General features: G+C 52.4%; 3 protein-coding genes across 6 annotated transcripts; 2 read left to right on the top strand and 1 right to left on the bottom strand.

Moving 5' to 3' along the window:
• Positions 1–63: 63 nt before the first annotated feature.
• MLST8 (MTOR associated protein, LST8 homolog) lies at positions 64–4,894 on the top strand. 2 transcript variants are annotated; one of them, XM_080617190.1, is made up of 8 exons: positions 64–250; positions 343–394; positions 476–638; positions 738–813; positions 2,436–2,588; positions 2,739–2,863; positions 3,305–3,468; positions 3,994–4,894. In XM_080617190.1, the coding sequence occupies exons 1-8, from the start codon at positions 122–124 to the stop codon at positions 4,110–4,112; spliced, it is 981 nt and encodes a 326-aa protein (XP_080473316.1). In that variant the 5' UTR covers positions 64–121; the 3' UTR covers positions 4,113–4,894. The 2 variants fall into 2 exon arrangements, with proteins under 2 accessions (XP_080473316.1, XP_080473315.1); XM_080617189.1 differs by having other exon boundaries at positions 2,436–2,863.
• A 1,930-nt stretch (positions 4,895–6,824) lies between these two features.
• Positions 6,825–14,458, bottom strand: PGP (phosphoglycolate phosphatase). 2 transcript variants are annotated; one of them, XM_080617192.1, is made up of 4 exons: positions 13,817–14,458; positions 13,362–13,457; positions 8,438–8,566; positions 6,825–6,952 (listed from the first exon to the last, which is right to left on the bottom strand). In XM_080617192.1, exons 1-3 carry the CDS (start codon positions 14,439–14,441, stop codon positions 8,439–8,441), a joined length of 849 nt encoding a protein of 282 aa, XP_080473318.1. In that variant the 5' UTR covers positions 14,442–14,458; the 3' UTR covers positions 6,825–6,952; position 8,438. The 2 variants fall into 2 exon arrangements, with proteins under 2 accessions (XP_080473318.1, XP_080473317.1); XM_080617191.1 differs by lacking the exons at positions 6,825–6,952; positions 8,438–8,566 and having other exon boundaries at positions 8,588–13,457.
• Positions 14,459–14,580: 122 nt separating this feature from the next.
• E4F1 (E4F transcription factor 1) lies at positions 14,581–24,541 on the top strand. 2 transcript variants are annotated; one of them, XM_080617714.1, is made up of 14 exons: positions 14,581–14,989; positions 15,331–15,479; positions 15,588–15,684; positions 16,538–16,743; positions 17,135–17,255; positions 17,504–17,656; positions 17,948–18,114; positions 18,601–18,825; positions 19,129–19,234; positions 19,758–19,975; positions 20,424–20,622; positions 21,696–21,856; positions 22,663–22,725; positions 23,486–24,541. In XM_080617714.1, the coding sequence occupies exons 1-14, from the start codon at positions 14,833–14,835 to the stop codon at positions 23,831–23,833; spliced, it is 2,370 nt and encodes a 789-aa protein (XP_080473840.1). In that variant the 5' UTR covers positions 14,581–14,832; the 3' UTR covers positions 23,834–24,541. The 2 variants fall into 2 exon arrangements, with proteins under 2 accessions (XP_080473840.1, XP_080473841.1); XM_080617715.1 differs by lacking the exons at positions 14,581–14,989; positions 15,331–15,479 and having other exon boundaries at positions 15,676–15,777; positions 16,542–16,743.
• The last annotated feature ends 149 nt before the right edge of the window (positions 24,542–24,690 follow it).

The raw sequence follows: 24,690 nt of genomic DNA, 5'->3' as shown, positions 1-24,690 counted from the left end.
CCATGCGCATTGAGCTGCTGCTCCTTCCGCGCATGCGCAGAGTGCTCCGCGCCGGTACCGGGACGGGACGGGAGCTCGGCTGGGTCCCGGTGCCCGCGGTGCGGTGACCCTGGGCGGGACCATGAACGCGGCGCAGGGCACGGTGGGCAGCGACCCGGTCATCCTGGCCACGGCCGGCTACGACCACACGGTGCGGTTCTGGCAGGCGCACAGCGGCATCTGCACCCGCACCGTGCAGCACCAGGACTCCGTATCCTTCACAGGGGGGTGCCGCGCACCGGGTGCGGGAGCGCGGGGGCCGGGCTCCGGCTGCTTCGTGCGGACCTTAACGGGTGCGTGCAGCAGGTGAACGCGCTGGAGATCACACCGGACCGCAGCATGATCGCTGCCGCAGGTGAGAGCGCCCGGCCCCGGTGACTGCGGGCACGGGTGGCAGCGGGGCCGTGGGTCACCCCCTGCCCGCTCCTCGCTGCAGGCTACCAGCACATCCGCATGTACGACCTCAACTCCAACAACCCCAACCCCGTCATCAACTACGACGGCGTGAGCAAGAACATCACCTCGGTGGGGTTCCACGAGGACGGGCGCTGGATGTACACGGGCGGGGAGGACTGCATGGCCAGGATCTGGGACCTCAGGTGGGCACCGGCGGCAGCACCACCAGCAGCAGCATCCCAAAAGCCGTGGAGCTCATCACACGCCGTTAACCACGCTCTTTACCCCCTGTTCTCTTGCAGGTCTCGTAACCTCCAGTGCCAGCGCATCTTTCAGGTGAACGCTCCCATTAACTGTGTGTGCCTGCACCCCAACCAGGTGAGCACCGGTCTCACTGTGGCTTCACAGCCCAGGCTTTGCTCTTGCTCTTCTGGGTGGGCCTGAGGGGCTGCGGAGTTCTATATGGCAACCACAGCAAGAGATCTGGTGGCAAAGACCCATGAGCATTGCAGGACATGGAGCAGCCACGTTTGTGCTCATTACCTGGCGCCTGTTGCAAAGGGACAGTAGTGGCAGCGCTGGGAGCATCCCCACTCCTTTGGGGCTGTCTGCCCCATAGACGTAACTAAGGGGATGTGCTGGGGTGGAAGTGGTGGCACGAGGTGGGATGGGGAGCATGAGGGTGTTACCTCTGCCAAGGAGCGCACCCCAGGGCTGCAGTTACCATCAGGACTTGGGTCAGATTTGCTCGAAGTTCGTGTTCACCAATGAAGAGAGGGATGGCCAGGACTTGAGAAACGAGGCTAAGCTGGAGCACAGAGTGTTGGAGGGAATGGTGGTGGTATCACTGCAGTGTTAATAACCCATCTGGTCCATTTTGTGCTCACAGACATGGCAGCACAAACCTGTTTTAAACAGCTGAGCACCAGAAATGTTTCTTTGTGTTTGATCTTCAAAAGGTTTAATCTCCAAGTCTGGAATTTCAGACCCGATTTGAGATCAATGATTTGGATCACACTTTACCCAGGTGCTGCTGATGCTCCTATAGAGCCGGTGATATGCAAACGTACAATGTTAAAGCCAAGCATTATTGCTGTACGTAGATCTTACACATGAAATCATCACTAGCTGAGGTGCTGGTCTGTGAGCAGAAGGCAGTTAGTTAGTCCAAAGGTGGCAGTGTTTATGCAGATAGCCTCATCCCTCTGCAATTCCCTGTTGCCATGATGCTGATGAGAGGCTTCTCACAGCCTGGGTACAGCGGTGATGGCTTTAGCAATGGCATTTACAGCTGCTAAGAGGGAGTTGGGTCTCAAGAACCAAAAAAGACTCCAAACTGTGTTCCCCAGGAACCAGCCTTTGCCTCAGGGGACAGGAATAGCTAGTCCTGTGACCTGCTGTCCTGCAGGGACCCTGCTGAAGCGATGGTGTCGCATAGCTGTCAATAAAAGCCCTGGGTTAGTGGAGAGCTGCCAGCTTGGTCTGCTCCGAGCATGGGAGTGGAGCCAGAGCTCTGCCCTTCAGCTTCCTTTTGTCCTTCCCCTGAGAAGGGGAGGGAGGGAGAAAAGCCCATTTAGGCTGGAGGTTCTCAGGTATTTGTACACTCCTGAGTGCTTCGGTTGTTCACCGGCCAATCCGCATCTGAATGCCCGCGGCTGGGATGTGCTGAAAATCCTTTGGCTTATGTGGAAGCTGCTGGAGCTGTGCAAAGGCTCTGGAATGGAGGCAGCTTCTGCCTGCTCTGGGGTATATAAAGTGAGCAAATGCTTCTGTAAAGCCTTTTTGCAGTGTGAGGCCCGTGCTCTGCTTGCTCTCAGTGCACAGGCACTCAGCAGGCTCCTAGGGCTCTGAAGCAGCCCTGTGCTGCGGAATAATGAGGCAAAACAGGACCATGATGCTTAAAACCAGAGCAAGGCTCCACGGGCATGATCTGAGCATCAGCTTGAGGCTGCTGCTTGCAGGGTTCTCCTCAGAGACACGAGGCTGCTGCTGTCTTGCAGGCAGAGCTGATCGTGGGTGATCAGAGCGGCGCCATTCACATCTGGGACCTGAAGACCGACCACAACGAGCAGCTGATTCCAGAGCCTGAAGTTTCTGTGAATTCAGTTCACATTGACCCCGATGCCAGTTACATGGCAGCTGTGAACAGCTCGGTGAGCCCCAATGGCATCCAGTGTGTGTGGGGGGGGGATTTATGGTGCTCAGGTGCATGTGCCAGCATTGCCTGCAGCGTGGCTGAGGTCGGACATGGAAAGTCCAGGCTGCTTTGGGGTGGGCGACCATCACCCCCTGTCTCACCACAGGGAAACTGCTATGTGTGGAACCTGACGGGTGGCATTGGGGAGGAGGTGACTCAGCTGATCCCCAAGACCAAGATCCCTGCACACAACCGCTACGCGCTTCAGTGCAAGTTCAGCCCCGACTCCACGTGAGTGCTGCAACCAGAGGTGGGAAATGATGAAATGATGGTCCTTTTGGGCAGGCAGAGGCCAGCTGCGCCTCCGGATGTGGCTGGTGCTGGCTCCATGCTGCCCTGCAGGTCCACAGGGAGGAGCGGGACATGGCACTGAGTTGCTGTCAGTGCATCCCAGCCTCATGGACCATGATCTCAGCAAGCTTTGTGGCCATGAGGTGTTTTAAAGCTGGGGTTGAGTTGCTGATCTCCAGGAGCAAAGTGGGGAACTTGGTGTCCTTCACAACCCTGTTCAGCTCAGATCTTGTAAAGCAGATGATGTAGTAGGTGTAAAGAAATGTGGTTGCAATGAGCTCAGGTCTCCAGTTCGCTACTGATCCAGGCCCAAGTTAACGAGAGACCCTTGGGCATGCAGTGTGACTAATGAGGCTGCCCTTGCACGTCTCTTCCTCGTAGGCTCTTGGCTACGTGTTCTGCAGATCAGACCTGCAAGATCTGGAGGACTTCAAACTTCTCGCTGATGACGGAGCTGAGCATTAAGAGCAATAACCCAGGAGAAACATCTCGGGGCTGGATGTGGGACTGCGCCTTCTCCGGGGACTCCCAGTACATCGTCACAGGTGAGGCCCTGCTGCAGCGCTTGGTTTGGGCTCCAGGGCCCTGCACTAGCACAGGACTCACCCATTTCTGTAGCTGGGACATTGCCAAACCCAGCTGTGTGAAGAGAGCACCCAGCCTCACACCCACAACACAGCCTACTAACTCTCTTAAGTGCCTATTAACTCCCTTAAGTGTCTACTTTTAAACATTCTTAAGCATCTACTAACTCCTCTAAGTGTCTACTAACTCCCTGTGCCGCAACAGGGCATCTGTTTAAACTGGAGGGATGTGTTTCACCTGATAGCACTGCTGCTTGCAGTATGCAGCAGGGTGGTCCCTTCGAAACATGCATGTTGTAACTTCCACAGTAACAAGTAAACCTCTGTGTAATACAGAAATGCAGCAAGCTTCTTGCTCTGCACAGCTCCCTAACCTGTTGTAATAACGGCGTTGAATGAAGCAAGGGGAAAATCTTGCAATAGTAATTAAAAGGTAAGTGTAAAGGTTAATGCAGTTTACCCCAATCTTCTCCCATTTCTCTCCAGCCTCCTCTGACAACCTGGCCAGACTTTGGTGTGTGGAGACAGGAGAGATCAAGAGGGAATACAGCGGCCACCAGAAAGCCGTTGTCTGCCTGGCTTTCAACGACAGCGTCTTGGGCTAATGGCCACATGTGGGAGGAGAGGACCTCTGCTTGTTGTCCCTTGTCTTGCAGTGGCAACACCCTCTCTGGGGCCTGAGACACAACCTGCAACCACCATCCCCTCCTCTGGTGGAGGGCTCAGTCTCTGGCAGCAGCAGCTGCCTCTGCCTTGGTGGGACCAGGCTGCAGCTCCGATCACATCATCGCTGAAACACATGTGGCTTCCAAGGGAAGCTGCCTGGACAAAAGGGAAGGGGAGAGGGAGGCAGGATCCCACCGAGGGCAGCAGGGTGCTGTTCAGCCAGAGGAATCCCTGTGGCATCAGCTGCTGACAGCTTTGTGATGTTCCTGTATCCCAAAGTGGGGAAAAATAAATCAGCCTTTCTAACTGCTGGAAGAGGCTGAGCAGAGGAGAGGGAGCTGATTCCTTGGTTTGCAATCCCTTTATTCAAAGTGTATGTCACAGATTTGCTGGGAGAGCTGCACTGGTACAAAGCCAGCCCCCCCAGCAAGTGTAATAACCTTGTGTTGAGCAGGGCTTGTAGCCATGTAACATGAGCTACACCACAAAATGCCTCTAGGCCTGGATCTCCTAATACCTACGTACACGGTGCAGCCCTGAGTACAGCTGCAAATAAAGTGTCTGTCATGGTCAGCTGCAGAGTTATGGTCATTCTCTAAACAGTCCTTGCCAGCAGCATGAGATCAGGAAGCTCTGGGGGCTGGTGGAGCTGTTACCTTCCTTGTTGGAATCAGAGGTGTCTCAGGAATCCAGTTCAAGTATGTAGACAGGGAATCATGGCTGCAGGACTTACTCAGGGAGGTAATAGAAGCAGATAGACACACAAATGTTGCTTGGAAAGCAGATGTCAATGCAAAGGTAGATAAGGCGCTGCTTCCCTGGACCTGCCAAATGAGCAAGAACAGAAGCAGGGTGAGGGGAAAGCTCCTGTAGTTGCTGGGGAGCCAGCCAAGCAGAGAGCCTTCAGGAATGACCTTTCCCATAAAAACTGGAGTGAGATGGAACAGAATGAGAGCTCAGCAGGCTGCTTTGGTGACGATGGAGGTGACAAGCATTAAGCCACCAGCAGTGCAGGGGACTGCTCTGTGGCTGCACAAGCTGCTGTGCTGCCTGGAGAAGGGGCCTCAGAGCCTTTGCCAGCCGGTTCACTGCAGGTTGTGGGTACGAGCCAGCCCTTGGGGAGCACTAACAATGGTTTGATTCTCACTAGAGGTCACCTGTCTCTTGGCAGCCCATCCTAGGACATGCATCAGCTTCTGCACAGCCCAACCTGCTCCTCTGAGAGGTACTAGAACCACCACACCTCCCTCTTGTGCAAAGGGAAACACACAACTCACCCTCGCTTCTCCTGACCCTGAAGATGGGTGTCTGCTCACACAGGGTCTGCACAGCCTCCCCCAGGCCCCTGGGGTTCATCTCTTCCCCTGCCAGAACACCCAGGAACTCCTGGTAGTGCTTGGTCTGGTTATTGAGACGGAGCAGCTGATCAGCCTGGAACAAACAACGTCCCTGTTAGTTTCCCCTCAGGCACTTTGTCCCTCCTGGCCCTGTGGCTTGGGGAGCAGGGGACACACAGGCCATTTTGTGGCAGGGACAGGCACCACCGAGTCTTTGACTTCCATTAAGGAGCCTCAGAGCCAGACGGATGCTTTCTCTTTACAATCCCTTTGGTAGCCTGCCCTGGTGGGTGCTGTGCTCCTTCACTGCTGTGGGTTAAACACTACAGCAGCAGGCAAAGGAGCCCCTGAGGAAATGGAGAGCAGATGATGGGGGCACGAAACCATGGGGCCTTCTGTCTTCTTGAAACAGAATCTGCCCCCTGCCCATGCATCCATTAGCATTGAGTTCAGAGGGTCTGTGTACATGCTTTGCTCCAACCTTCCTCCCCGTGAATTGCTAACAAGCCCCCTTTGTTTTTTGTTCCCTGGATTTCTGAGCAGGTAACAGAATCCAGTGGGAGCAGGTCCTGTGAGAGCCCTGCTATTCATCCCATGGGACATATCCCCCCCTTCCCAAGTGCAGCTCTGCTGTTTCTCACAGATTGGGTATCCATAAAAGCAGGAGCTGCGGCTCTGAGCTCATACACAGCACTCCAAAGCAGGGCCCTGCTCCTGTGCCAGGCACCAAGCCAGCCCCACCAAGCAGTGAACTGCTGCTGCTGCTACCCCAGGCTGGGAGAGCCCCTGCCCTCATCTAGCCACATTTCGGATGCTGGTGTTAAAGAGTCCCAATCCCTGCAGGAAAGGGCCTTCAGCAAGGCAGGACTCTGTGCAAATCACCCTTGACCACTCAGCTGCCCTAGGAGCGGCCGCAGCCGCTGCTCACTCTCTGCTCAGACGTGTTGAGAGGTGTCTGTAGGGCTTGGAGGTCCCAGGAGTCCATCCTCTTCAGGTAGCACACACGCTGCTCCATGGGCTTGTAGCACACGTAGCCCTGCAAGACAGATTGTGCCCCCTTAGAGCAGTCAGTGGCCCCCAGAGCTACCTTAACAGCCTCCAAATGGACATCCCTCCTTTTGTCCTGTGTTCTTTCCTAACTAAAGGTGCAGAGAAAGGCACCTAAAGTAGCTAGTTAATGCATTTCCTGGTCTACACCTCCTGCTCCCACCTCTGCAACTCTTCTCCCACCAGCCTGGGCTCCTCTGTTCACTCCCTTGCACATGAGAAAGGTGATTTAACACACTTACGTTCCTGCTGTCGTACAGCACAACGGCGGTGTGGTTGCTCTGTGAGGTGATGTAGTAGGTCACGGTGCTCCTGGACTTGTCCACCAAAGCTGTCTGATTTCTCAGCAGGTCCTGCTGGCCCTGAAGTGTCAGGCGGACGAGCTGCGAGCCAGCCTGGGCACAAAGAGAGGGCCAGTGCCACCAATCATAGAGTGGTTTGGGTTGAAAGGGACCTTAAAGCTCACTCAGTTCCAATCCCTGCCACCGGCAGGGACCCCTTCCACTGGAGCAGCTTGCTCCAAGCCCCTGTGTCCAACCTGGCCTTGAACACTGCCAGAGATGGGGCAGCCACAGTTCTCTGGGCACCCTGTGCCAGCGCCTCAGCACCCTCACAGGGAAGAGCTTCTGCCTAAGAGCTCATCTCAGTCTCCCCTCTGGCAGGTTAAAGCCATTCCCCTTGGCCTGTCCCTACCTGTCCTTGTCCAAAGCCCTTCTCCAGGTTTCCTGTAGCCCCTTTATGCACTGGAGCTGCTCTAAGGTCTCCCCTTAAGGAGCCTTCTCTTCTCCAGGCTGAACAGCCCCTGTGTGCTCAGCCTGTCTCCATACAGGAGTTGCTCCTGCTCCTGATTATCCTCATGGCCTCCTCTGGACTCACTCCAACAGCTCCATGTCCCCCTTGTGCTGCTGGCCCAGAGCTGGATGCAGGATGCAGGGGGGAGCTCAGGAGAGGAGGATCTGCCTTCCCAGCCAGCACAGCTCACTGGAGCTCACCCTCCCTCAGAGGCCACCCATCAGAACTCTCCTGCTTTGACACAGAGCAGCTCAGCACTCACACTATGACTCACTCGAAGGGATGCTGTTTTTAGCACCCACTTCAGCAGCGCTGCCATCACCTTCCTGCCCCTGTGCCTGCTGGTCTTCCAGAAATGGGAACCAGCTGAAGCTGGCCTGGATCACAGCTCTCGTGGTTTAAGCCCAGCCAGTAACCCAGAACCACTCACACCCCCTCTGTGTCCACCTCCACTCCCGGAGGGATGGGGAGCAGAACTGACAGAACGTAAATCCCACGGATTGAGACAGGAACAGTGCAACAACTCAGGTACAACACAAACCACTAGTGCTACCACCATTAATAATAATGATAAGAGGAATAACAAGGGGAGAGAATATGAAACTAAAAAGGGAAGGAAAAAACCCAACAATAAACACAAGCGATGCCCAATACAATTGCTCAGCACCCACCGACCCAGCCCAACCCGAGCAGCGATCTGGGCCTTCCAGGTGACTCCCCCCAGTTTCTATCATGGGCATGATGTGCTGTGGGATGGAATACCCCTTTGGCTGGTTTGGGTCAGGGGTCCTGTCTCTGCTTCCTTCCAGCTTCCCATGCCCCTCCTCACTGGCAGAGCATGAGACTGAAAAGTCCTTGATCGGAGTAAACATTACTTAGCAACAACTAAAACATCAGTGTGTTATTAGCACTGTTCTCAGGCTAAAGCCAAAACACAGCTCTGCACCAGCTACTAAGGAGAAAAACAACTGTACAGTTGAAAACCAGCTGAATCCAGGACAGCAGCTCATTCATCCCTCCTGTCAAGTGCTGACACACATTAAGGCTGCGGTGAGCAGAAGGCTTCCTGCCTGATTGGGATCTCTTACCTCAGCAGAGTTGGGGGAGAAGGTGAGAACCCCCAGGATGCTGATGCCAATGGCACAAAGCAAGGCGATGGACAGGATGACGCAGAAGGTCCTGCGTGGAGCTGTGAAGCGCACTGCAGCTCTCCTGTCCTGGGAGCCAAGGCAAGAAGGAAAGAACAGGAGTTAAAATCAACCGTCCTACTGATTATTCTTCTTCCCTATAACAGGCAAATCCCACTGATGACACAGATCATTCCACAAACTGATGGAGTTTGAGTGCAGAACTGCCCAAACATCGCAGCAGCCCCAGAATAACATCACTTCTACCCCCCAGTGCTGGGTTTCAGGTCCGACATCCCGGTGATGGGTACTCCCACAGCTGAGCACCTTCCTCCTGCAGCCACGGGAGCATGCAAACGCTGGGAAGCCATTGGAGAAGGGCTGGAGCTGGAAGCTTTGCACAAAGAGGATCTGCTGCTGCTGTGCTTTAGCAGCAAATTAAGTTACTTTGGTTTATAGCAGAAATCCCCAGAGAACCATCAGCATTTGGAACAGCCCCTGTTGAAGCGATCCCGCTTCAGTGCCCCACTCTGTGTTTGGTTGCATTTACCTTCTTGGTCAGCTGTTCTCATGCAGACCAAGCTGCTACCTGAAGCAAAAGAGCTTGGCATTCACCTTTAGTACTTGTATGGAAACAACTTTAACTTAATGGTACCTAACATTATTCTTTGCAAGCAGAAAGGATGTGCTACCAGTAATCCCAACTGTGCAGCCCCCATTAAAAAAGAAACAACCTTTTTCTTGGTCTGAAGGACATTCAATACGTGTTCGTGGTTAGAACTGCTGCAGCCACACGAGGAAGGGGCTCTTCCAGTCTCTGGGTCAGTTATGGATCTTTTTTGGTGATATGTAACCTCCAGATCTATCCCACCACAGTCTCACCAAAGTCCAGCCTGTGCAGAGCTGCAGGCTTAGCAATCCAGATGCAATAGTGCTCAAGCCCTACACTCCCAGGCAGGTTTTCAATAGCTAATGGAATTGCCTGAGTGGGAAAGGTGCAAAAAGAGAAATCCAGTGACTCCCAGCCCTGTGGCTCCCCCATACACGCACGCCCCGAGTGGCTCTGCAGGGTGCAAGTGGGGTGCGCTTCAGCACCTCTACCCTGACCATCCTGCCCTGCCTTGTGGAAGTCCAGGCATGCCTAAGAAAATCCATCTGACAGGATGAACAAAACCTCACCAGGGTCCCCAGGCACAGGAGGAGCTCAGCCCCTTCAATGAGGAATTGATCGAGCCCAGAGCGGGGTCTCCCTCTGTGACAGGGGAGACCAGGGATACTCACTGTGGAGACAGCGCTGCCAGTGCTACTCCTGCCCTCCATCCTTCACTTCAAATGAGGACCTTGCTCCTGCAGCTCTGCCTCCTGGTTATACGCAGACTGTATGTGATTACAACCCCTGGTACACTTGGAAACCCAAATTAAAACAAGCGTGCATCTAGAAGAAATGGTCCATCGTGCCAAAAGTAATTCCAGCCAGGAGTTTCTCAGCCCAGACTTTGGGAGGCTGAAACCTGAGAGCTGCCACCTGGGGAGAGGGGAAGAGACAGGGCTGAATCCAGGAGTGCCGAGTGACGCTGTCAATGCCTAACACGGTGCTTCCTTGTGAGCAGGCTGGAGGGGACAGGATGACAGTCGGGGACTTTGTCCTGGCCTTCCCTGCTGGCAGGACCACTGCAAGCTCATGAAGAGCGGAAAATAAGAGCAGAGAGGAGGGGTAGCCTGCCCCTGTCATCAGTTACTTCCCACTGTCAACACAAAGCTCGTGCTGCCGTAGCTCCACAGGCTGAAGCCAAGTGTTCCTCCTGCAGGCTGCTGCCCTGCAAGCCTCAGCTGTACAGACATGCTTGTGCTCCACCAACAGACCTCATAGTAGGCAGCCCTTCGGAGAAGGATCTCTGCTACAGGCATCACCACAACCCCAGCTGCACTCATGTTCACGCCCCACCAGGCTGTGGCATCCACAAGAGAGGTTTGTGGGTTTGAGACCTGCCAGCCAGACGCAAGCAGCTGGACGGAGGCAAGGAAAAGCTCAGAATTCCTTCATGTAGTCTCTGTTAACGGAAAATAAGGCTTTTGGACATTTTCCTATTAAGCACAGCCCAGGACTGATCCAATTCAGCCAAGAGGGCAGCTCATCCTGGAGCTTCTCATCACCAAAGCACTGGCAATCGCTGCCCACTCACTCTCTGTCCTGCTGTAAGTCAAAAGTTAGCTATTCCAGTGGCAGCATCCATCCAGTTCTGGCACAATGCTTCCGTGGGATGTGAGCTCCAGCTCTGAACAAACGCACCCTGTGCTGTGGCACTGCTGAGAGCAGGACAGGGCTGGCACAGCCAAACCACAGCTCTGCTTCACCGGCCGATATACAGGGGACCCGGCACTGCTCCCGCATCACCACCTACAGCTGAGCTTCACACAAGAGGTGTGAGAACCAAGCAGCTACACTCAGATGGGGGGTTCTCCCCAAAGAGATTGTAACAGCCACGCAGGAGACACTTTCTTGCTCTAAGAAATGGAGGCCCTGTCTAATCTGAGGCACAGAATGAAGTGAAACACTACAAAACACTGTTGGTGGCAGGATTGCTGTGTTCTGCTCAGCACTGTGCTCTTCAAGAAGCAAATCCCAGCCCACACCAAGGGATTTGGGACCCGAGCCCCAGAAATACCCTCCAGTTTAGATTTCTCTCCCCATTTCTGCACGTGGGGAGTAAAGACAACAACCACAAACCAACCCCTAACTCCCACAACCTCCACGCAGAGGTGCCAAAGATCATAGAGAAGAGACTCCAAAGCGAGACAACGCTGGGGAAAGCAGGTTTTGAAGTTTAATGTGAATTCAAGTAGAGGCTTAAAAACCGTTTGGAAGTTGCACAGTTTCGAAGCACGGCTGACACCTTCACCCACACGTTTCAGCACACACAACTTGAGGTAACAGGTCCCTTGTGCGGGGCCAGCGCCGGCTCCAGCCAGGCCAGGCCTCTCCTGGTGTTTACTGCTTTACTTGTCATCTTCTGACATTCCAAGCACCACATAGAGGAACTGAATCTCCAGGAACATCCTGAAGCCAGGCTGTCCCTGCAGGAAATCCATCACATCCATTTCCACGTTAACCCAGAGCTCTACCTCTAAGGTTTTTTCTGTGACTTCACACAGCCATAGGCTTCCAGCTGGAGGGAGGAGCAGGGAAGAGGCAATCCGTGCTTCCCGACACAAGGGAACGCCTTGGACAGGATCAGCTAATACTCTGGTTAACACCAAAAGACAACGTGAACTGCAAGGTTATTGCTCTACAAACAAGTGACTCGTTGTGACTGGAAGGAAATGGCACCAACACACTGTCAGAGCTGCCTGGCTGCACAGTGGGAGGTTAAGGAAGGAAGATGCTTAAATTCAGCTACCAACAGTGGAAGTTATGGATAAAAGCAGCTTATTTGCATATTTGTCACTTAATTCTGTAATGCAAAAGCTTTCACCTGTGGTCTTGGATCCAGCTACCACAGACAGAGCTGTGCATCACCTAAGCCCAGCTCAAAATCAAACTGGAATCATCACCTGAGCCAGCAAGTGCTGCTCTGCAGCCAAGCACCCGGCCCCAAGCCCACAGGTAAGAGCTGAACCTCAGGTACTGAAGGAAGCACATGCCACCATCACACACAGCCTTGGGATTCTTTGAGAGGAAAGCTGTGCTAGATCCAGCCCCTGTTTGCTGAGCATCACCTCTGATGCTGCAGCTAAAGCCAAGGAAAGAGCTATTTGGATGCTGAGGGAAGAACAAGAATTAACTTGGTACTAACGGATCCAGTTATCCGGGAAGCAGCAGTAGTGAAGGACAGTCCTATGTGGGTACAGACTTTCTGCATTACCAAATGCAACAGCTTGTATCTACTGTGATCAGTGAAGTACATTCCTCTTATCCTCCCTTCTGGGAAACAAGATATATTATCATATACTATACTTAAATTTATAATTTAAATATATTCTGATATATATTTAGGATGGGGGTAGCTCTGTATGTACATGTGCTTTATACATACACCCAGCACTCAGACAAACACAGTGACACCAAAAACCCTGCTTGTATTCTGAGAGTGGAATCATCCTAATCTGCACTAGTGCAATCTGCAGTGGTCACATAAACAAAGACGGCTTCAGTTGCTGTGACATCTGCATTGGGCTGGAAGAAGAAAATTCAACCCACGGCTAAAGACTAATCCTGCCACCTGCCAATGCCTGCACGCATTGCCCAAACTAGCTGGTACTAAACATTCCAGGTTTCCCTGAATAAACCAGACTGAGTTACAACCTGTCCAGGTAAGTACATACCACAAGATATTGGGTTCTTTTCCTCAGATCAACCGGCTCTACTTCCCTCAACTCAGTCTAGAGGACAAGGTGACATTGAGCAAAACAAACGTTTGGATAGATTGTTGCTTAGAATTCATTTAAAAACAGCCCCAAGCCCTCAGGACGTGGCTGACACTAATGCCCTTTTGGCTTCAAAGTGCATTTAAAGACTAAGATGTAAACAAAATCACATTGGGAGGACAGGAAGGTTAAAAAGCTGCTAAGGGCTGCTAACTCCGGGTAGTATGCTAGTTACTGTCACAGGGTGATTAAGGGGGTACGGCTGCAGAGGCTGCAAGCACTCCGCTCGCCTACTCCCCCAGTGCTGGCAGGAGGTCGGAGATGCTGTCGATGTAGTAATCAGGCACCAGGCTCTGCCTGGTTGGACAGTCGCTGTCCTGGTGGCCCCTCACTTCATCCAGCGTGCTGACCCCGGTCAGTGTGAGCAGGGTGGTGAGGCCGCAGGAGTTGCCCATGAGGATGTCTGTGTCAAGCCTATCTCCCACCATGATGGTGCGAGCAGGGTCGATGTTGAACTCACTTGCCACACAATCGAACATGTACCGGTTGGGCTTCCCCACGATGAATGCCTCGCGCTGGGCTGCTGTCTCCACTGCTTTTACCAGGCAGCCCGTCCCTAGGGAGAGAGCAGGAAACACCAATTAGGGGCTGCAGAGGAAATTCAGCATCCACAGGAGCCAGCACAACACCATACAGGGCTTGGAAACACAACACCACAGACAAGCCAGGCAGGGAAAGAGCTCTGCCCCAATAGAGGTGGTGGCCAAAACCTGCCAGGAGGCAGGAATACCGTCTCACACCGGGATCAGGAAGCAGCCGCTAATCCCGAATAAAGGATCTGCAAGGATTCTCCCTCTTTCAGTGTGGAGCCCAGGCTCTGGGACACTGAGCCTACCACACTGCTATGCCCCAAGATGCAGTGCTGAGCTCGGAGACACGCAGAGCCACCTCCCAACCCGCTCCCGCCCCGCGCACCGGGGATGGCGGCGCCGCCTTCGAGCGGGAGCCGGTGGTCGCGGTTGGTGCCGACGAGGAGGCAGTCGGTGCCGCCGCGCAGGAGGTACCGCAGCGCCTGGCACAGCTTGGCGTAGCTGAAGTGCTCGTCGAAACCCACGAGGACAGCGCGCACGGCGGGGTCGAGCGGCGCTTGGGCCCAGTCAGCGGGCGCGGGGCCGGGCAGGGCGGCGGGGCCGGGCCCGAGGTGCGGGATACCGACAGCCTCCAGCTCGGCGGCGAGCGCGGGGCTGCCCAGCACGTACGCGGCGGCGCCGGGCGGCAGAGCCTGGCGCAAGTAGCGGGCGGCACAGTAGGCCGAGCCGAACACGTTGCGTGGCTCTGCGGGCGGGAAGCCCAACCGCCGCAGCTTCTCGGTGTAGGCCGCGCGCGTCCGGCTGCTGTTGTTGGTCACGTAGCACAGCCGCTTGCCCGCCGCCGCCAGCCGGCCCAGCGCCGCCGCTGCGCCGCTCACCGCCGCCTCGCCCCGCCACAGCACACCATCGCAGTCAAAGAGCAGCGTGTCGGTGGCATCCAGCACGGCCCGGGCCGCCTCGGCCTCCAGCCGCCGGCACAGCCGCTGCCCTCCGCCTCCACCGCCCGCCATGGCCGCCGCGCCTCAGCCGGGCGTCCCCTCCCGCACAGCGCCGACGCTGCGCTCTCATTGGCTGCCTGCCCCCCCCGCGCTGCCATTGGTCAGAAGCGCGCGGTCACCTCAGGCCATTGGGCCGCTCGGCCGCCCCGGGGGCTCGTTAGGTAACTCGTTAAGGCTCCCGGTCCGTGTGGGCACCGGGGGTCAGAGGTCACCCATGGGGAGGGCACCGGACACCGACACGCGCGCGGCTCGGGGATCACTCCCCCGCGAGGCGGCCGCGCTCCCCGCCGAGCTCCCCCTTCCCCCCCCCCGCCCAGCGGTGGACCAGTCCCGCGGCACACGGCCCGTTGTTATGACGACACGGCCGTAAAGCCGCCATCTTGGCGGTGCGGCTCGTTGCGACATGGAGGCCGCAGTGGCAACGAGCGCGGGGCCGACGGGGCTTACGGCAGGCGCGGCAGAGGAGCGGGAGGCGGCGGCGGCGGCGGACTCCGGAGCTGCTGTGACCCCCGCGGGCCCCGCCGCCTTCCTCAGCCTCCCGGCGCCCTTCAGCGAGGAAGGTACGAGCCGCGGGGCGGGCGGTGCCGCCGCGACAGGGCCCGGCCGGAGCTGAGGGGAAAAGCGGAGCCTGGGTGGGGCGGCGGGGCCCGCGGAGCCGCCCGAGGGGCGGAGTGGGCCCTGACCATGCTGGTTCTATCAGTAGGGGTCCGGGCTGGTGCCCCTCTGCGTCCGTCCCTGCGCCGGGTTGTGAGAGGGGACCCGGGCCCGAGAGGGGGGATCGCCCAGTTCCCTGCCAGAAAGCGGCTCGGAAACACCCCCCGGTGCGGGAGCTCACCTCCACACGCAGCACAGGAGTTTTCCATGTCAGTTTCTTAAGCCGGGCCCGAATTCTCCCTCATAGACGAAGATGATGTGCATAAGTGCGGGCGCTGCCAGGCCGAGTTCACCTCTCTGGAAGAGTTCGTGCACCACAAGCTGCAGAAGGTCTGTCACAGGGTCCCCGAGGCTCTGCCTGCGGCGCCGTCGGGCCTCGGCCAGGACGTGCAAAAGGTGACAGCAGCTTCTCCTCCAGACGGGGCTGTTGGAGGGGAGGGAGCAGTATACAGAGGCTTTAAAGGTCATAAAACTCCTCTTCTAAAGTGTTGTCTGTCACGGCAGGTCGTTCCTTCTGTCGAGGAGTCCATAACCGTTGCTCATATAGTGGTTGAAGCATCTTCGATAGCGGAGGAAATCGGCAATTCCTCTGCTATAGTAGGTGAGCTTTGATGTGCCTGGTTCTGTACCTGGCTGGGTCAGGAGCTTGTTCCTTCCTCCAGTGTGCTCTGGAGTGTGATCTGTGTGTGGTCAGGTATGTGTTGCCTCTGTGTTGCTGCAGGACTTCGGGCTGAGGGTGCGAGAGTCATCCCTTGGCCAGCTTTGCAATTGTCCCTGCAATAATACAAATTAGTTTAAAACCCTGTTCCAGAAATTGCCATTTTAATAGTTATGGTGCAACAGAATCAAAGAATCACAGAATCAACCAGGCTGGAAAAACCCTTTAAGCTCACCCAGTCCAACTATTTCCAGCACTGCCAAGGCCACCACTAACCCATGGCACTGAGGCCTCGTCTCCACAGTGTGTGAACACTTGCAGGGACGGTGCCTGCAGCCCTGCCCTGGGCAGCCTGTTCCAATGCCTGAGCACCCTCTGGGGCAGGAATTGTTCCTCAGCTCCATCTAAACCTGCCCTGGTGCAGCTTGAGGCCGGTTCCTCTTGTCCCATCCCTTGTTCCTTGGGAGCAGAGCCCAGCCCCTCCTGGCTCCATCCTCCTGTCAGGCACTTGTAGGGAGCGATCAGCTCCTCCTGAGCCTTCTCTTCTCCACACTGAACCCCCCAGGTCACTCAGCCATTCCCCATCACACTGTGCTCCAGGCCCTGCACCAGCTCCGCTGCCCTTCTCTGGACCTGCTCCAGAACCTAAAGTAAATAGTGAGAACTGTGCAATGACCCATGTTCAAGCTTTAAGTACCTGTTCCTCCTCCTGCTGTGTGAAATGCTATAACAGTAAACTGATGTAGTTAGGTAAAGCTCTTCTGCAAAGGACATAACCGTCCTACCCTCTTCCCAGGTAGTGGGCACATCAAAGAAGTCATTGTTGCAGGAGACCATGTTTTTGAAAACCCAGATGGACACACTGATGGGGAAGTCCCAGAAGAGCCAGGCAACCCTGACGATCTGGAGCAGGATATCTCCACGGAACTGATCAAAGTTAAGCTGCTGGTTAACAAAGAAGGGAGATATGTATGTGAATTATGCCAGAAGACATTTAAAACAGTAAGTATCCCCTCTGTGTTTGAGTTAGTGAGTTATTTAGGCTAGAAGTTCACCAAGATATCTCAAGACTCAATAACGTTGTGCTGTTCTAGTGCATGCGATGCTTCCAAAAGGGAAGTCCTACTTTCTGAAGGAGCACTGTTTACAGCTGAAATGTAAAATACTTAACCTCAAAAATCCTTAACCTTAGCTCCGAGAAGCTGTGGCTGCCCCATCCCTGGCAGTGTTCAAGGACAGGTTGGAGGGGGCTTGGTGCAACCTGCTCTAGTGGAAGGTGTCCCTGCCCGTGGCAGAGGGTTGGAACTGGATGAGCTTTAGGGTCCCTTCCAGCTCAACCCAGTCTGGGGTTCTGTGACTTGAAACATCTTTTAAAATGAAATTCTTTCCCCAGGCCAGCATCCTCAAAGCTCACATGATCACTCACAGCAGCAGGAAGGACTATGAATGCAAACTCTGTGGCACTTCCTTTAGGACAAAAGGGTCTCTGATTCGACACCATCGGCGTCACACTGGTAAGAGCTCTGCAAAATAAGAACTCCTCGTTGCTGGGGTGTGCTCTGTGTGTGGGGAGCCAGGTTACCTTCCAGTGGAATTCACTGCTGCTTTCCTGCTGCTGAGCTGAGCCCATTGAGCTCCACAGTGCTGGGCTGCTGGGAGGCAACACAAGGGATAAGCACAGGGCTGGTTGTAGGAAGCTGAAAGTGTTCTTCATGCTGGCAGTGGTTACCTTAATACTCGTTTTGATTTCTGTCATTCCCAGATGAAAGACCTTACAAATGCAAGAAATGTGGGAAGAGCTTCCGGGAATCAGGAGCTTTGACTCGGCACCTGAAATCTCTTACACCCTGCACTGAAAAGATTCGCTTCAACATGAACAAAGAAATAGTGGTCAATAAAGAAGATCTGCCAACAGGTCAGTGCTGTTGCCAGCACCTGCCTCGTGTCTGGGGGAACTGGGCATATAAATTAAACCCACTTCTGTGGTATTCAGTTTCTAATTTTATACAGGAAAAAGTAATTTATAGAGCTAAAGCATTAACCTGAAGCTCTGTAGCCAGGCAGTGACTGTGAAGAGTGTTTGATGCTCTGGAACAGAGCTGGTTTTAGCAGGCACCTCGTGTTCCGAGGCACATTTTCTGCTGGGCACAGCAGGCTGGGGAGGGTGGCAGCACACCCGTGACTCACTGGGCTGCTTTTCTTGCAGGATCCTCTAGTTCAAACCCAGACACTGTTTCCTCAATAGCGAGTGAGTCCATCGAGAGCTCACCTGTCATTCACCTGGTGACAGATGCAAAAGGCAATGTGCTTCACGAAGTCCATGTCCAAATGCAGGAGCTTCCTGTTGTCGATGCAAAATCCCTGGACCAAGACGTGAGTGCATTTTCTCTTGAAGGCCTGTCATGTGCTGTATGCAGAGAAGTATTTTGAAGTATTTCACCTCACAAACAGAATTCTCATAGGTGCTAAAAATCTGTGTGATGGGAATAAATGGTTAATGAGCTGCTTTTTCACCCAAGCACATAAAGGTTCGGCTCTGCTAGAATCCAGCTGAGCTTAGCAGCACATCAGGAGGATGCACAGGATTCAGCACCATGCACTGAATGATCCAGAAGGTGAAAGGGTGTTCTTGTTGATCATTCCCTACTGCAAGACACTGTGATAGCAGCAAAGGCTTATCCCTCAGACTGTATGTCTTCAGAGTACGCATTCACCTACTTTTCCTTCCCAGTCCACGATCATTCCCTTGCTGACTTTTCAACCCTGTATCACAGCACTACATACCTTAGAAGGGCTCTAAAGAGAAGGCTGAGGGTGTATTTGCTGTACCAGTTACCAGACTGTTCCTTCCTTCGGCAGTCACATCCTGAGGAGCTGCCATGTGAGGGGGAAGCGACAAGTGAGAACCTGCTGAGGGAGGCCATGAGGAACTCGGGTATCGTGATAGAGCGAGTCGCTGTGGAGGAGATGCAGAAGCCAGAGACAGAGCCTGCTGTGGCTGCTGCAGAAGGACTGCAGAATGAAGTGGAAGCAGAAGAGGATCCATGTGGCGAGCAGTGTGTTGAAGTAGAACAAGCAGAGGCTGTATGTTTGTATTGCGTAAATAGATTCATTGTGTAACGTTCCTTGCCTGCACTTGGTTGTGCACAGCACTGTTAGCATGTCACCCTCTCTGCATCTCTCCCTGTGCCCTGGGAGTTGTGTAAGATTTTATATTTAACCATATTTCACATGTGCTTTAAGTGTGGCGTTAGGACATAGAGGTGCTCTCTCTTTCCTGTTAACCATACAGATCTCTTCCTGGTCAAAGCTGGAGTATTTAACTGCAATACTTACTATGCACAACAGTACAAACCTACTTATGTTGTACCATTTTCTTTCCAATAGACAGAAGCAGAAAGAACAAATGGGTACAAAAGTTACGTTTGCCCTCACTGTAATGAAGCCTTCAGTGAAGCTACTTCCCTTGAAACACACATCAAAGGTCATTTAGGTAAAGTTCTACTGCTTATGCTTAAAGGGTCTAAAACATGAGGTGTCTCACATAGCACAGCTTGCTTTGTTTCAACTCCCTTGCCTTTACATGGCCTTAGCCATGCAAAAATCAACCGATTAAAATCAAACAATTAGTGACACACTAATATGAAAAGGTTGATTTTGGGCGAGCTCTAGAATAAAGAGTAAAAGAAATACCTAACAAAACACTCCCAACTTTCACATTTCGGGGCTGCACTGCATCCTTGCAAGTGGAATTTGATGAAGAGGCCAGGAAAAAGGTTGGTGAGGCAGAACAGGTCGATAGGCTGGACCTGCTGCTTGAAAGGCACCAAAGGTCAGGAGAGCAACACTGGAGCAGAATTCACTTCTGAATGAGACAAGGACCTTACACACAGTTAATATAATTTCCCTCCTTCTCCTGGTTCATGTTTTTGGCAAGGATTCTGTTACAGCATGTAGCAGACACTTGCTCCTGCAGGTTGTCCTGTACCAACCACGTGTCCTCTCTTTCTCTCTAGATTACAAGCCTTTTAAGTGTGAGGAATGTGGCAAAGAGTTCACCAAGGGCTACCTGCTAAAGAAGCACCAGGAGGTGCACGTGAATGAGCGGCGTTTCCGCTGCGGAGAGTGCGGGAAGCTCTACAAGACCATTGCACATGTGAAGGGGCATCGACGAGTGCACTCCGATGAGCGGCCCTATTCCTGCCCCAAGTGTGGCAAGCGGTACAAGACAAAGGTGAACTCCCTCACCACAGCCTGCCCTCCAGGTTTCCCTTTCCAGAGCCGGGGTCTGGGAGAAGTGAGGAGGCTTTGCTCCTGAAAAACAGAGGCCACTTACCTCTTACAGAGCCGAAGCTCCAGAAGGAGGCTTTTTAGTAAGGAAAAGGATAGTCATAGAATCATAGAATGGTTTGGATTGGAAGGGAACTTAAAAGATCATCCAGTTCCAATTCTCTGCCATGGGCAGGGACAGCTTCCAGTTAAGGTCTTAATAAAACCTTCTCATTTGTGAAGAAACTGTCTGGAAAACTCTATGTAATAATAGTAAAACTTACGTTTTTATCATGTCTTACATGAGAAGAAGTCCTCAAGGATGTTAACTTTTACCCAGGAAGCTAAAATAGTGCTTGTTCCAGTTCACAGTTCCCTTTAGCTCCCTTCTGCTGCTCCTCTCTTTGGTACAGAATGCCCAGCAAGTCCATTTCCGCACGCACTTCGAGGACAAGCCCTTCGTGTGCCAGTTCTGCAGCCGCGGCTTCCGGGAGAAGGGCTCGCTGGTGCGCCACGTCCGCCACCACACTGGAGAGAAACCTTTCAAGTGCTACAGGTGTGGGAGAGGCTTTGCAGAGCACGGCACCCTCAACAGGCACCTCAAAACCAAAGGTGAGGTGGCAAGAGTTTGGCTGTGATGGGTGGGAGTGTGGAGTGGTCTCAGATCGGGTTTGGACAAGCTGCTCTTTGGCTGAGCGGTGATGGTTTCTTGGAGTGGAGCTAATGACTGGCATCCAAGGCTATTTATCTGCATCCCAGTTGCACCAGGAGATGTATAATGGGTTATTTTAATCTATATTAATGAATATTTCTGTTGTGATTTTTCTGACCAAAAATCAGCTGAACAAACAGCTGTAAATCAGTTCTAATATAAAATCTAGATCATCTAAATAAAGATAAGCAAAACAGGACTTGCATCAAGACTCTAATTGCAGCAGTGCTGTGGGTTCTTTTCTCCAGCCTCTAGCCTAAGTGGTCTCTGCAGTGTCACCACTGTCCTAAGTAGGGAAGACAGAGCCTGCACCCTACCAGAGCCTACCCCAAACTGCAAAGGGGCTCTGGTCCAAGGCTGTATACAAAGAGGAAGAAAATTAACATTGCTGCAAAGTAATGCCAGAGAGAGCTTGATTCCTGTGTTGGGGGAGAGGTGAACTGTAAGAACACAAAGCATGGATGGTCTGTGAGGAAAATGCCTTGAGTTCTCACAGATAATCTTGTTTGATCAGATTAGTTGCACTGGACCTGCTGCTCCTTTAGCTCCTAAGCATGGATTTTCCAGCTTTGTCAGGTAGTGATGATGAGGTGCTTAGATTGCAAAGAACAACACAAGTTCACTGGAAGGAAAAAAAAGTTCCCTGATAGAGAAATGTGTAAGAAGAAAAGATACACTGTTCTTCACACACAGCTTTTGAGATCCAGTGTGGATTTACACCTGAACTGAGCTGTGTGTCTTTTGGCACTGTACTGGACAATGGCTCTGCTCCAGTCTCAGTTCTGTTTGGTGTCACTTGGCTGATCTCAGTGGGATGAGAGCCTGGTAGCTGGTACTTGTCAGTGGTATTCTGTTACAGGTCCTCATTTGTGCTGTGTAGTATTTTCCATGAGGACCTGGAAATGACCATCTCCTGTATTCGAGGTGATTATGAAAAATGATGTTCTTTTGGCATTTTTGGAATACCGTTCAGGTGGCTGCCTCCTGGGTTTGAAAGAGGTGGAGGAAGTGATGGTGTCTGAGGAAAGCCAGTCTGCTGACAACTTGGCTGCCACGGTCATCTCCGAAGATCCTCACACGGTGCTGGTGGAGTTCTCTTCAGTGGTGGCAGACACTCAGGAGTACATCATCGAGGTGAGAAGTGGGCAATGCCTTTGCCTGCTGACCTCAGCATGGTGTTTTGTCACCTAAAACTGCAGTTGTGCGTGATGTTCCTCACCTAGGCCCTTGGGAGGAGGTAAAATAGGATCTAGCCAATGCATGACCCTAGGAATAAGTAGGATTAAAGAATCTTGTTCAGAAGGAGAGCACCTGGAGCCTACTTCACCCCCTTCCCAAAACCTGCCTGTAATGTACACAGGAAAATGAGAGTGCAGGAAGACAGCAGTTCATCAGACAGCTGAGGCTGAGAACTGACCATACCACATTTTATGTCCTCACTGACTTGCTTCAGCTTTCCCTCAACTTTTACTTACTATTTTCTCCCCTTTCTATTTAACTTAAAGAAATAATTTAGCAGAGAAATAATTTCAGTTTTTAACTGGCTGTGGCTGCCAAAAGCTGTGAATTCTGCATTTTGCTCTCTCCCTCCTTGTGACAAAGAGCCAGTACTCATCAGTGCAGAACACCACAGTTCATTTACTGAGTTCCTTTAGTGCTGCCACAGTTCTTCTCCAATAGAAGAATCTGCCAGTTGGCCAAGTCCTGCTGAGAGAGGATGTTCTCTTCTGGTTATCTGTGAGCACTGTGAGTTACTTTTAAGTGGCTCTTGACAATGGGATTTGAAGGTAATTTCAAGGAGGAGTTGGCTTTAGAGGAGCTACTGCAGCAGGAGGGGAACAGAAAGACTCTTGTAAAAGATCTTAATGTCTTATATCTTGGTAATAAAAGTGGTTTTGGTAATAATCTAAAAAGAGAATCATTGTATTTTGTCTTTCAAGACTGCTACTGAAGACATGGAAACCAATGAAGCTACTGAAATCATAGAGGGAACAAGACATGAGGTAAAGCAGCCACATGAAGGATTATTATGGGGACTTGCTGTAGATGAAATGAATCACTTTTGGTGTCCTGAAAGTCATGCTGAGTAAACCCAACTTCAGATAATCAATTGACTGACCTCTGTAGGTTTGCACAACTGCCTGTACTGGTCATACTGGATTTGACTGGGTTAGTGCTGGTAATCCTAGGTCCTTGCAATGCATTCCAGAATGCTAAAAATGGTTCTTGCTGCACAGTCAGAGGCTGGCTGGGCTCCTGGCTTGGATTCTGTCAGTTCAAAGGTCCTGGCATGCATTGCTTGGATTTGTCTATGAATAGTTTGACATCTGAGGGGTGCTGGAGAAGGACCAGAGACTGTAGTGATAGGACAAGGAGTGAAGGGTTCAAACTGAAACAGGGGAAGTTCAGGTTGGATACAAGGAAGAAGTTCTTCCCTGTGAGGGTGCCCAGAGAAGTGGTAAATGCTCCATCCCTGGCAATGTTGAAGGCCAGGTTGGATCTAGATGATCTTAAGGTCCTTTCAAACCCAAACCATTCTATGATTCTGTGGCAAGTGTCCTGCTGGCAAAACATCTTTAGTGATGTGAGGTATGACATGTTCTAGGAGTCTGCTGTTGCGGGAGTGATGAGTACTTCAACAGCTGGAGGAAAGTGGAATTAAATGCTGTTGCACTGCTCTGCTTGTGGTGATGAGAATTGTCCATACTTCTAAGAGAGAACACCACACCAAGACATAATGAGTCCTCTTTTCTCTCCACGCAGGTCGACAGCCACATTATGAAGGTCGTGCAGCAAATAGTGAATCAAGCAAACTCTGGTCACCAGATCATTGTGCAGAACGTCACCGTGGCTGAGAACTCTGAAGTAACCACTGATGCTGCAGACACCATCACCATCGCCACCCCCGAGAGCCTCACGGAGCAGGTGGCCATGACACTGGCTTCTGCCATCGGAGAGGGAGCAGTGCTGACCACGGAGGGTGGCATCGAGACGGAAGAGGCGACGGTGACCATGGTGGCATCTGAGGACATTGAAATCATGGAACACGCAGGAGAGTTTGTGATTGCCTCGCAGGAGGCGGAGGTGGAAGTCCAGACTGTCATTGTATGATGAGCAGCATGCACCCAGTGACAGATGCTAATGTAAAACTTCCTGGGTTTCTCAGTTTGGGAGTTTGAGCAGTCCTACCTTTGCCAAGGGAGGGAATGCTTCCATAGGGAAGTGACGTAACAGGAAGGTACAGCCCTGAGATGTTTCCTGTTCCTCTGCATGGTTGTACTGTGGAAGTGACCGATGCACAAGAGTTGACAGTCTCAGTAGTTTGTACAGCTGCCTCAAATAAAGGAAGGTTCCTTGTAAAGCATTGACCTCTGACCACAGGACAGTGGTGGTGTGGTGTTGAAAAGCATTCAGAAAGTGAAACAAAGATGTAGGGTCTCATAAGAGACTACTTAACATATGCACTTAAAGCAAAACAAGGAAACCAAACCTAAGGAGTTCTGGTGTGTGTTCACCACCACTCAAACTTTCATGCCTTTAACCTCACTCCTTTATGCCTGCTAAGGCATGGTACTGCAGCATTTTTGTTTTATATCCTGGACAAGTAGCCTTATGTACTGGTCTATGAAAGAATGCATCATTGTACCCTTGCAGTGCCAGACAGGGTGCCCTGAGAGGGGCCTGGTGGCATGTAAAGCCATATTGTATATGATAGTTTCTTTTTTTTAAAGCATATCTGGGGTTTTATTTGCATATTGTACAGCTCCAGCATGTAAATAAACACCTTTGTAAAAATAAAGTTATTTAAAGTTCTTACTAGACTTGGCCAATTTCTGCTCTGTTGTCACCCAAACAGAAGGATGTCTAGGAAGAGAACGGGGCCACTTGACATTGTGCCTAAGAAACCCTCATCACTAGGTGAGTCAAACGCTTTTTCCCCAAACGAGCCTCCAAATCAGCCAGTACAT

Source organism: Psittacula echo (genome assembly GCF_963264785.1).
Source record: "Psittacula echo genome assembly, chromosome: 5".
NCBI lineage: Eukaryota > Metazoa > Chordata > Aves > Psittaciformes > Psittacidae > Psittacula > Psittacula echo.
Note: the sequence above shows the minus strand (reverse complement) of the source record. Positions and strands in the feature narration are given on the sequence as shown.